At 38.0% G+C, this 12,028-nt stretch overlaps 3 protein-coding genes across 3 annotated transcripts; all 3 read left to right on the top strand.

Moving 5' to 3' along the window:
- Nucleotides 1–2,726: 2,726 nt before the first annotated feature.
- On the top strand, nt 2,727–3,101 carry LOC136819373 (DNA topoisomerase 1-like). The gene has a single exon (XM_067075609.1). It carries the CDS (start codon nt 2,727–2,729, stop codon nt 3,099–3,101), a length of 375 nt encoding a protein of 124 aa, XP_066931710.1.
- Nucleotides 3,102–5,829: 2,728 nt separating this feature from the next.
- On the top strand, nt 5,830–6,312 carry LOC136819374 (antho-RFamide neuropeptides type 1-like). Its single transcript, XM_067075610.1, has one exon. It carries the CDS (start codon nt 5,830–5,832, stop codon nt 6,310–6,312), a length of 483 nt encoding a protein of 160 aa, XP_066931711.1.
- A 28-nt stretch (nt 6,313–6,340) lies between these two features.
- LOC136819376 (involucrin-like) lies at nt 6,341–6,688 on the top strand. The gene has a single exon (XM_067075611.1). It carries the CDS (start codon nt 6,341–6,343, stop codon nt 6,686–6,688), a length of 348 nt encoding a protein of 115 aa, XP_066931712.1.
- Nucleotides 6,689–12,028: the final 5,340 nt, after the last annotated feature.

The raw sequence follows: 12,028 nt of genomic DNA on the forward strand, positions 1-12,028 counted from the left end.
GATGGGAAGATCCATGAATCTACAGATGGGGAGATCTATGAATCTACAGATGGGAGATCCATGAATCTATGGATGGGGAATGAATCTACAGATGGGAAGATCTATTAAACTACAGTTGGGAAGATCCATGAATCTACAGATGAGAAGATCCATGAATCTACGAATGGGAAGATCCATGATTCTATAGATGAGAAGATCCATGAATCTACAGATGGGTAGATCCATGAATCTACAGATGAGAAGGTCTATGAATCTACAGATGGAATTAGTCATGATTCTACAGATGGGAGGATCCATGAATCTACGGATGGGAAGATTCTTGAATCTACGGATGGGAAGATCCATGAATCTACGGATGGTGAGATCTATGATTCTACGGTTGGAAAGATCCAGGAATCTACAGAAGAGGAGATCCATGAATCTACAGATGGAAAGAACCACGGATCTACAGATGGAAAGATATATGAATCTACAGATGGGGAGATCTATGAATCTACAGATGGGAAGATCCATGAATCTACAGATGGGGAGATCCATGGATCTACAGATGGGAAGATCCATGAATCTACAGATGGGGAGATCAATGAATCTATGTATGGGGAATGAATCTACAGATGGGGAGATCTACGAAACTACAGTTGGGAAGATCCATGAATCTACAGATGAGAAGATCCACGAATCTACGAATGGGAAGATCCATGATTTTACAGATGAGAAGGACCATGAATCTACAGATGGAAACATCCACGATTCTACTGATGGGAAGATCCATGAATCTAGAAATGGGAAGATCCATGAATCTACAGATGAGAAGATCCATGAATCTACGAATGGGAAGATCCATGATTCTACAGATGGGAAGATCCATGAATCTACAGATGGGGAGATCCATGAATCTACGGATGAGAAGATCCATGTGTTTAAAGATAGAAAGATCCATGAATCTACAGATGGGGAGATACATGAATCTACAGATTAAGAATTAGTGAATAATCAAAGTGGAGGAATCTTTTATCAACGGTGTGCAGCATGTCAGCTGCCACTGTCAGCCATCAACTGATGAACACTCAAGCGTATGCTCAAGTTACTCAAAAATCAGCAAAGACTAAAATCAATACCATAAACATATTCAACAATCGAAGATATTCGGAAGAGAACCTTCAGATTTTTCAATCTCAACACAACAACAGACATTACAAAGATTATCATCAAATACTTGATCGACAAATTCTCTATACCAGCTCAACAACTTATACGAAAAATCTACAAAGACACTCGATTCCATTCAAGGTACGTAATTGCGTTTTCCAAACAAGAACACTTTGACACCCTTCTCAAAGAAGGCATCACGATAAACGGAACCGTCATCGAAGGCAAGGCTGAAAAGCCCACACGATTCTACTTACCCAACTTTCCAAGCTTCTGCTCCTCAGCAGAGGCCAAACAAGCTCTTTTATCGAAAGATCTAAAACACATCGCTTACATTAAACAACGAATGGACAAAGAGTATGGGGTTCCTGTGGGAGGATGGTTTTTAGGAATTTTTACTCAAAGTACGGAAAACTTCTTTCTTGATTTCGAGAGAGAATCGTTCAAGGCAGTATGCATTGAAAGATGCCATGTTGAAATTGACGTGTCCGAATACGAATCTATTGATCAGACAAACGCCCGGACCCAAAGGAGGACGCCACTCAACCCAGCGACGCAGCCAAGCCAGACGACAAGGAACCTTCAGATTGCTTAGATGCAAGTATGGAGAGTGGTGACGACAGCGGTGAAGGAACATCATCAACGACAGATAACACCAAAGCTCCGAGTGTCATAACCACAAGTCAATTTGAATTCAATTTGGATCCTACCTTCGTGATTGGGTATATATTAACAGATGAGGAAGTTCCTAAGGGCAAGGGAAAAAAGAGACGAAAGAAGAAACCAGTAACGATCGCGTCGGAGAGCTTCTTAACCAAGAAGCAAAGGGCGAAGATAAAAAGGAACTCAAAGATAAGATAAACATTTCCAAAAAACGAAAAAAGGATCACAAAACTAGATATCTTGTTTTTATTGTAAATATAATCTAGTTTGTAACATTTTTTCATTTTTACATTTCTTTATAGATACGTATTTACTTGAGTTCAGGCATTAATCGCAAGTGCTGCAAAAGTTTATTTTTCTTATGAAATAAATGTTTCACGAAAGGAGATCCATGAATCTACAGTTGGGAAGATCCATGAATCTACAGATGAGAAGATCCATGAATCTACGAATGGGAAGATCCATGATTCTACAGATGAGAAGATCCATGAATCTACAGATGGGTAGATCCATGAATCTACAGATGAGAAGGTCTATGAATCTACAGATGGAATTATCCATGATTCTACAGATGGGAGGATCCATGAATCTACGGATGGGAAGATCCATGAATCTACGGATGGGAAGATCCATGAATCTACGGATGGTGAGATCTATGATTCTACGGTTGGAAAGATCCAGGAATCTACAGAAGAGGAGATCCATGAATCTACAGATTGAAAGAACCACGGATCTACAGATGGAAAGATATATGAATCTACAGATGGGGAGATCTATGAATCTACAGATGGGGAGATCTATGAATCTACAGATGGGTAGATCCATGAATCTACAGATGGGGAGATCCATGGATCTACAGATGGGAAGATCCATGAATCTACAGATGGGGAGATCAATGAATCTATGGATGGGGAATGAATCTACAGATGGAGATCTACGAAACTACAGTTGGGAAGATCCATGAATCTACAGATGAGAAGATCCACGAATCTACGAATGGGAAGATCCATGATTCTACAGATGAGAAGGACCATGAATCTACAGATGGAAACATCCACGATTCTACGGATGGGAAGATCCATGAATCTAGAAATGGGAAGATCCATGAATCTACAGATGAGAAGATCCATGAATCTACGAATGGGAAGATCCATGATTCTACAGATGGGAAGATCCATGAATCTACAGATGGGGAGATCCATGAATCTACGGATGGGAAGATCCATGTGTTTAAAGATAGAAAGATCCATGAATCTACAGATGGGGAGATACATGAATCTACAGATTAAGAATTAGTGAATAATCAAAGTGGAGGAATCTTTTATCAACGGTGTGCAGCATGTCAGCTGCCACTGTCAGTCATCAACCGATGAACACTCAAGCGTATGCTCAAGTTACTCAAAAATCAGCAAAGACTAAAATCAACACCATAAACATATTCAACAATCGAAGATATTCGGAAGAGAACCTTCACATTTTTCAATCTCAACACAACAACATACATTACAAAGATTATCATCAAATGCTTGATCGACAAATTCTCTATACCAGCTCAACAACTTAAACAAAAAATCTACAAAGACACTCGATTCCATTCAAGGTACGTAATTGCGTTTTCCAAACAAGAACACTTTGACACCCTTCTCAAAGAAGGCATCACGATAAACGGAACCGTCATCGAAGGCAAGGCTGAAAAGCCCACACGATTCTACTTACCCAACTTTCCAAGCTTCTGCTCCTCAGCAGAGGCCAAACAAGCTCTTTTATCGAAAGATCTAAAACACATCGCTTACATTAAACAACGAATGGACAAAGAGTATGGGGTTCCTGTGGGAGGATGGTTTTTAGGAATTTTTACTCAAAGTACGGAAAACTTCTTTCTTGATTTCGAGAGAGAATCGTTCAAGGCAGTATGCATTGAAAGATGCCATGTTGAAATCGACGTGTCCGAATACGAATCTATTGATCAGAAAACGCCCCGGACCCAAAGGAGGACGCCACTCAACCCAGCGACGCAGCCAAGCCAGACGACAAGGAACCTTCAGATGACTTAGATGCAAGTATGGAGAGTGGTGACGACTGCGGTGAAGGAACATCATCAACGACAGATAACACCAAAGCTCCGAGTGTCATAACCGCAAGTCAATTTGAATTCAATTTGGATCCTACCTTCGTGATTGGGTATATATTAACAGATGAGGAAGTCCCTAAGGGCAAGGGAAAAAAGAGACGAAAGAAGAAACCAGTAACGATCGCGTCGGAGAGCTTCTTAACCAAGAAGCAAAGGGCGAAGATAAAAAGGAACTCAAAGATAAGATAAACATTTCCAAAAAAACGAAAAAAGGATCACAAAACTAGATATCTTGTTTTTATTGTAAATATAATCTAGTTTGTAACATTTTTCCATTTTTACATTTCTTTATATAGATACGTATTTACTTGAGTTCAGGCATTAATCGCAAGTGCTGCAAAAGTTTATTTTTCTTATGAAATAAATGTTTCTCGAAAGGAGATCCATGAATCTACGGATGGGAAGATCCATGAATCTACAGATGGGGAGATACATGAATCTACAGATGAGGAGATCCATGAATCTACAGATGGGGAGATTCATGATTCTACAGATGGGGAATGAATCTATGGATGGGAAGATCCATGAATCTACAGATAAGGAGATCCATGAATCTACAGATAGGGAGATCTATGAATCTATGGTTGGGAAGATCCATGAATCTACGGATGGAGAGATCCATAAATCTACAGATGGGGAGATCCATGAATCTACAGATTGAGAGATCTATGAATCTACGGTTGGGAAGATCCATGAATCTACGGATGGGTAGATCCATGAATCTACAGATAGGGAAATCTATGAATCTATGGTTGGGAAGATCCATGAATCTACAGATGTGGAGATCCATGAATCTACGGATGGAGAGATCCATGAATCTACAGATGAAGATATCCATGAATCTACGGTTGTGAAGATCCATAAATCTTCGGATGGGGAGATCTATGAATCTACGGATGGGAAGATCCATGAATCTACAGATGGGGAGATCCATGAATCTACGGATGAGGAGATCCATGAATCTACGGTTGGGGAGATTCATGAATCTACGGATAAGGAGATCCATGAATCTACGGATGGGAAGATCCATGAATCTACGGATGGTGAGATCTATGATTCTACGGTTGGAAAGATCCATGAATCTACAGATGAGAAGGTCCATGAATCTACAGATGGAAACATCCACGATTCTACGGATGGGAAGATCCATGAATCTACAGATAGGGAGATCTATGAATCTATGGTTGGGAAGATCCATGAATCTACAGATGAGGAGATCCATGAATCTACCGATGGAGAGATCCATGAATCTACAGATGAGGATATCCATGAATCTACGGTTGTGAAGATCCACGAATCTACGGATGGGGAGATCCATGAATCTACAGATGGGGAGATCTATGAATCTAAGGATGGGAAGATCCATGAATCTACAGATGGGGAGATCCATGAATCTACGGATGAGGAGATCCATGAATCTACGGATGGGAAGATCCATGAATCTACGGATGGTGAGATCTATGATTCTACAGATGGGGAGATCCATGTATCTACAGAAGAGGAGAACCATGAATCTATAGATGAGGAGATCCATGAATCTACAGATGGGAAGATCCATGAATCTAGAAATGGGAAGATCCATGAATCTACAGATGAGAAGATCCATGAATCTACGAATGGGAAGATCCATGAATCTACAGATGGAAAGAACCACGAATCCACAGATGGGAAGATCCATGAATCTACAGATGGGGAGATCCATGTATCTACAGATGAGGAGATCCAGGAATCTACAGATGGGAAGATCCATGAATCTACAGATGGGAGATCCATGAATCTATGGATGGGGAATGAATCTACAGATGGGGAGATCTATGAAACTACAGTTGGGAAGATCCATGAATCTACAGATGAGGAGATCCATGAATATACAGATGGGTAGATCCATGAATCTACAGATGAGAAGGTCCATGAATCTACAGATGGAAACTTCCATGATTCTACGGATGGGAAGATCGATGAATCTAGAAATGGGAAGATCGATGAATCTACAGATGGGGAGATCCACGAATCTACATATGGGGAGATCTATGAATCTACGGTTGGGAAGATCCATGAATCTACAGATAGGGAGATCTATGAATCTACGGTTGGGAAAATCCACGAATCTACGGATGGAGAGATCCATGAATCTACAGATGGGTAGATCCATGAATCTACAGATAGGGAGATATATGAATCTATGGTTGGGAAGATCCATTAAACTACCGATGGAGAGATCCATGAATATACAGATGAGGATATCCATGAATCAACGGATGGGAAGATCCATGAATCTACGGATGGGAAGATCCATAAATCTACAGATGGGGAGATCCATGAATCTACGGATGGGAAGATCCATGAATCTACAGATGGAAGATCCATGAATCTACAGATGGTGAGATCCATGAATCTATGGATGGTGAGATCCATGATTCTACAGATGGGAAGATCCATGAATCTACGGATAAGGAGATCCATGAATCTATAGATGGGGAGATCCATCAATCTACAGATGGGGAGATCCATCAATCTACAGATGAGGAGATCCATCAATCTACAGATAAGGAGATCCATGAATCTACCGATGGGAAGATCTATGAATCTACAGATGGGGAGATCCATGAATCTACAGATGGGGAGATCTATGAATCTACAGATGAGGAGAACCATGAATCTACAGACGAGGAGATCCATGAATCTACAGATGGGAAGATCCATGAATCTACGGATAGGGAAATCCATGAATCTACAGTTTCATAGAATAAGATAAGAATACAGTCATTTTGTATTTGGTTAACAGAAAAAAACTGCTCCCGTTACTAGAGATAAATTGAAGCTTTGAGGAAGAAATGTAATTTTAACCCAAATGTTCACTCAAAAGTTCAAAACTCTCAAATTTGATTACTTCTCATTTTTGTAAAAAAAGTCAAGTCTAAAAAACTAAGAATACCTTGAGAATATTTCACCCTTAATTTTGGCACTTACTTAAGAATACTTGACCATCATCCAAAGTATATTATTCTTATAAAAAAAAGCGTGTAACGACAGATACGGATAGAATTGACATAAGATAACATTCTTTTACAAAGTTACATTGATTTCTTGTTTTCACCAATCTTCAACAACATCCCAAAAAGGACCAGCTGGTGACACAGTAGAACGTGACAATGACTGCCTTTTCGATATGGTTAAGATAAGGTGAGACGAGATAGGATTCTTTTACAAAGCCACATTAATTTCTTGCCCTTTTTACGAATCATAACCAACATCTGAAAAAGGACAAGCTGATGGCCCATCAGAAGCTGACAACGGCTGCTTTATGGATATGGAAGTAAGACCTTCTCCGTTTGCTAATATGATTAGAATAGGCTTTTGAAATAGCATGTTTATTGATTCGAGACCTCTAAGATTCTTTTACAAAGTTACATTGATTTAATGCCCCTTTTACTTTTAGAATTGAGACGTACTCTTATTTCAACATCCGACATTTCCTTGACGCAGGCTTTCAAATCAAATTTAAAAGAAATTGAACGTCACAGAACACGGTTTTGGTGTTGGAAAAGTTGAATGTTGAACGCAAAACAAAAGAATTGTTGCTGAAGGGAAATTTGAATCTTGAACGTCAAACAACAAGAAGCGATTGAGGAACATAAAGCTGTGAAGCAAAAAGAAATATCCACTTTAATTGGTGGTTGTATTCGAAATTTTCTTTCTTTCTATTTATTTTTAGATGATGTTCACACCAATGGTTGCGACCAGATTTGGAGGACCTATCCTGGCTTCCAAATTTCCAGAATCAAGGGGACAACCGGAATGTCTGGTCAAATCCGTATTAAGCAAAACTATTAAGCTGAAGCCTGGTCAGAAAACCAAAGAAGAAATTGTAAGATAATGATTTTTTTCTTACATTTTGAGCACGCAGCTAAAATATAAAGAGGACAACAAAAATAGCCGTACTGGAGTCATCCAAGATGAATGCCTTTTCAATTAAGTTTTTCTAGCTTCGAAAACTTTTCCTTTTTCTTCCCAATATGAAAAAAGATAGAATAGTGGAGAAGGTATGTAATTTTTTAATCAGAATGAATATTACACCGATTTTTAGAGCGTGAGGTCCAATAAAGCCCCAAAAAGTTTATTTTATCTTATTTTATGCTGGTTCACTTTCATTTAATTTCATAGAAAATCAGACTAAGAAAAATGTTGAGCAAAATGTTGAGCATAAAGGTAATTTTTGAATCCAAATGAATATTACATCGATTTTTAGAATGTGCGCTCCAATAAAGCGAAACTCACTAAACAAATGATGTCAGTATTGGAAGAATTGAATCTTGAACGTCGCTCAGCAAGAATGTTGTTGTTGGAAGAATTGAATTTTGAGCGGTACTCAACCCGAACATTGGTGTTAGAAAACTTGAATGCCGCCTATTTGATTGTTGGTGTTGCAAGAATTAAATCTTGAACGTCACTCAACAAGATCATTGGTGTTGGAATATTGAATGTTGAACGTTACTAAACATGTTTGTTGGCGTTGGAAGAATTGAATGTTGAACGTTACTCGACCAGTTTGTTGTTGTTAGAGAATTGAATCTTAAGCAGCACTCAACAAAATTGTTAGTCTTGTTAGAAGAATTGAATCTTAAATGTTACTCAACAAGAATGTTGGTGTTGTAAGAATTGAATCTTGAACGTTACTCAACAAGTTTGTTGTTGTTAGAAGAATTGAATGTTGAACGTCACTCAACAAGAATGTTGGTGTTGGAATATTGAATGTTGAACGTTACTCGACAAGTTTGTTGTTGTTAGAATAATTGAATCTTGAACATCACTCAACAAGAATGTTGGTGTTGTTAGAAGAATTGAATCTTAAACGTTACTCAACAAGAATGTTGGTGTTGTAAGAATTGAATCTTGAACGTTACTCAACGAGAATGTTGTTGTTGTTAAAAGAACTGAATGTTGAACGTTACTCAACAAGTTTGTTGTTGTTGGAAGAATTGAATGTTGAACGTTACTCAACAAGAATGTAGTTGTTGTTAGAAGAATTGAATCTTAAACGTTACTCAACAAGTTTGTTGTTGTTGGAAGAATTAAATGTTGAACGTTACTCAACACGAACATTGGTGTTGGGAAAATTGAATATTGAATAGCACTCAACATGAGTGTTGGTGTTTGAATAATTGAATCATGAATATGAAACAACAGAACTGGTGATGTTGGAGAGTTGAATCTTGAATGTCAAACAACACCAATATTGGTGTTGAAAGATTGAATATCAAATTTCAATCGACAAGAATGTTGCTTTTTGAAAAAAAATATATCTCAAGATTCAGTGTTCGTGCTCTTAAAAGTATCAAGGGTTGAGCCTTAAAAGGGGGCTATTTTTTATTTTTTCATGACGAAAGAACAATTTATATCCTCTTAGTATATTTGGATAGCTTTTATTTCCTGCTCACGGCTAGTCGTCTTGCACAGTAGGATGTCATGAGATTTTATAACTTTAATAAAAAAATGCCAGTACATGTCTATAATAAAGAGTATATGACGGCTGAAATCTCTGAAAAACATTCAGCGGACCACAAATATATACCTTTTTAGATTTCCGATTGGAAAGAAAAAGTTAAGCTTCATTTGGAAATCTCTAAAAAAGAAAAATAACAAGCAAAATGTTTATAAAAAATATGTTGTACAAAATACGTAAAAATTACTCTCAACTTTAAGACAAAAGAAGCAAAATATCCGACCCCTTCCATCGACCTAACAGAAGAAACACGAAATCCGACCTCCCCATCCACTAATATAAAAAACATGAATTACAACCGCCCCATCTTCTTAATACAAGAAACACGAATTCCGACCTCCCATCCACTTAATATAAAAAACACAAATTCCGACCTCCAATCCACTTAATATAAACACAAATTCCGACCTCACATCCACTTAATATAAGAAACACAAATTACGACCTCCATATCCTCTTAATATAAGAAAAACGAATTCCAACCTCTCATCCTATTGATATAAGAAACACGAATTCCGACCTCCCATCCACTTAATATAAGAAACACAAATTCCGACCTCCATATCCTCTTAATATAAGATACACAAATTCCGACCTCCCCGCCATCCACTTAATATAAAAAACACAAATTCCGACCTCCATATCCTCTTAATATAAGTAAAACGAATTCCGACCTCCCATCCACTTAATATAAAAAACACAAATTCCGACCTCCAATCCACTTAATATAAGAAACACAAATTCCGACCTCACATCCACTTAATAGAAGAAACACAAATTCCGACCTCCATATCCTCTTAATATAAGTAAAACGAATTCCGACCTCCCATCCTATTAATATAAGAAACACGAATTCCGACCTCCATATCCTCTTAATATAAGAAACACAAATTCCGACCTCCATATCCTCTTAATATAAGAAACACAAATTCCGACCTCCCAATCCACTTAATATAAAAAACACAAATTCTGACCTCCATATCCTCTTAATATAAGAAAAACGAATTCCGACTTCCCCATCCACTTAATATAACAAACACGAATTCCGACCTCCCCATCCACTTAATATAACAAACACGAATTCCGACCTCCCCATCCACTTAATATAAGAAAAACGAATTCCAACTTCCCTATCCACTTAATATAAGAAACACAAATTCCGACCTCCCTATCCACTTAATATGAGAACTATAAATTCCGACCTCCCCATCCTCTTAATATTATGAGAAACACGAATTCCGACCTCCCCATCCACTTAATATAAGAAACACAAATTCCAACCTCCCATCCACTTAATATAAGAAACACAAATTCCGACCTCCCATCCACTTAATATAAGAAACACGAATTCCGACCTCCCATCCACTTAATATAAGAAACACAAATTCCGACCTCCCATCCTCTTAATATAAGAAACACAAATTCCGACCTCCCTATCCACTTGATATAAGAAACATAAATTCCGACCTCCAATCCACTTAATATAAGAAACACGAATTCCGACCTCCCATCCACTTAATACAAAAAACACGAATTACAACCGTCCCATCCACTTTATATAAAAATCACAAATTCCGACCTCCATATCCTCTTAATATAAGAAACAGGAATTCCGACCTCTCCATCCACTTAATATAAGAAACACAAATTCCGACCTCCCATCCAATTAATATGAGAAACACGAATTCCGACCTCCATATCCTCTTAATATAAGAAACATAAATTCCGACCTCCCATCCACTTAATATAAGAAACACGAATTCCGACCTCCCATCCACTTAATATAAGAAACACAAATTCCGACCTCCCATCCTCTTAATATAAGAAACACAAATTCCGACCTCCCATCCACTTAATATGAGAAACACAAATTCCGGCCTCCCAACCACTTAATATGAGAAACACGAATTCCGACCTCCCATCCACTTAATATAAGAAACACAAATTCCGACCTCCCATCCTCTTAATATAAGAAACATAAATTCCGACCTCCCATCCACTTAATATAAGAAACACGAATTCTGACCTCCCATCCACTTAATATAAGAAACACAAATTCCGACCTCCCATCCACTTAATATAAGAAACACGAATTCCGACCTCCATATCCACTTAATATAAGAAACATAAATTCCGACCTCCCCATCCACTTAATATAAGAAATATAAATTCCGACCTCCCCATCCTCTTAATATGAAAAACACGAATTCCGAACTCCCCATCCACTTAATACAAGAAACACGAATTCCGACCTCCCCATCCACTTAATATAAGAAACACAAATTCCCACCTCCCATCCACTTAATATAAACACGAATTTCGAACTCACTCATCCATTTAATACTAGAACAGTGCTCACATCACTGGATAACGACCGCCTTAAATTTGATGAAGAATTCATCGGTTTAGACAATGATCCACTTCGACACTCTCGTTTGCGTGATTTAACTTGAAAATATGGATATTTTTTATAAGCATTGCACTTATAAGCATATCTAGGCTCAGATATGGGGAAAAATTAAGCATATGGCAAACATTACTTGAGCCTACGAAAAATGTTTTTTTGCTGATTTTGGCTAGAA

This window comes from Clytia hemisphaerica, unplaced genomic scaffold (genome assembly GCF_902728285.1).
Source record: "Clytia hemisphaerica strain Z4C2 unplaced genomic scaffold, Clytia hemisphaerica genome assembly, whole genome shotgun sequence".
Classification (NCBI taxonomy): Eukaryota; Metazoa; Cnidaria; class Hydrozoa; order Leptothecata; family Clytiidae; genus Clytia; species Clytia hemisphaerica.